Source organism: Rhagoletis pomonella, unplaced genomic scaffold (genome assembly GCF_013731165.1).
Source record: "Rhagoletis pomonella isolate Grant_MI unplaced genomic scaffold, Rhpom_1.0 Rhpom_scaffold_00006, whole genome shotgun sequence".
In the NCBI taxonomy this organism is placed as follows: domain Eukaryota; kingdom Metazoa; phylum Arthropoda; class Insecta; order Diptera; family Tephritidae; genus Rhagoletis; species Rhagoletis pomonella.
In genome coordinates, this window is record NW_023458560.1 from 18,212,264 (window position 1) to 18,213,458 (window position 1,195).

General features: G+C 33.7%; 1 protein-coding gene across 1 annotated transcript in view; it reads left to right on the top strand.

The window, feature by feature from the left end:
- LOC118741800 overlaps positions 1 to 1,195 on the top strand; it is a 3,321-nt gene extending 2,126 nt beyond the window's left edge. Inside the window, exon 4 of the mRNA XM_036473775.1 lies at positions 1,171 to 1,195. Within this exon, the coding sequence (XP_036329668.1) occupies positions 1,171 to 1,195 (25 nt within the window). The remainder of the gene's footprint in view (positions 1 to 1,170) is intronic.

A 1,195-nucleotide genomic window follows, 5' to 3' on the forward strand; every position in this document is an offset into this window, starting at 1 on the left:
GTTGATAATGAGTGAAAACAGCGCGAAATTTCATGGTCCTAGCTACAGAAATGGATGAATTATAACGAAAAATCTCATATCTGAACAATCAGTTGTATGGGAGCTATAGGTTATAGTTACCCGATCTTTTTAATTTTCACTGTAAGTTTTCTGTTGATAATTATTGAAAACAGTGCGGAATTTCATGTTGCTAGCTATATAAATGGAGGAGTTATAACGCAAAATTATATATCTGAACAATCAGTTGTATGGGAGCTATAGGTTATAGTGACCCGATCTTTGTAATTTTCACTGTAAGTATTCTGTTGATAATGGGTGCAAGTATTGCAAAATTTCATGTTCGTAGCTGCATAAATGGAGAAGTTATAATGAAAAATCTCATATCTGAACAATCAGTTGTATGGGAGCTATATGTTATAGTGGTCCGATTCTTCCGGTTCCGACAAATGATAAATACACTATAAAAGTACACCCACCTACCAAATTTGATCCGGATATCTCGAAAACTGAGAGACTAGATTGCATACAAACAGACAGACAGACGGACAGACGGACATGGCTAAATCAACTCAGCTCGACGTTCTGATCATATAAGTATACATTTTCATGGGTCTATCTCTTTTTGTTCTGGTACTTACAAACATCGGACCAAAGTTATAATACCATTTCATGCTCATGAAAGGTATAAAAATTATAAATTAGCTGGATAGCCGTAGCAACATAGACCTTTATTATGTTTATTAAAATAAATGGCTAGGAGCAAAAACATCAGATATTTTTTATTAAATTTGTTTAGCCAATTGACTGATTAAATAATCTTTTATTTATTGGAGCATAAACTATTTTACAAGCTTTTATTTTACTTACTTTGTATGTATGTTTGTTGGGGTCAAATCTTGAAATCAATTTTTAACTGCGCCATGAGCTAGAGGCTTGAAGAAGATGAATTAATCCGCTAGGTGGCACAGAAGTCCAGATATTGAAAACCCTGTATTTATACTACAATTTTGTGCATATTTGGAAGGTATATCACCTGTAGGGAAGGAAACCACTCCACAATATATTTTACCACGATATGTTTTTCCTGCATTAAAAAGAATATCTCAAGAAAGTGTCGATATATTTGGAAAACCCGTATTTATGGTCTGATTTGGTTCCTATTTTTTGCAGGTGTGAGTCAACGACATTGTACTGA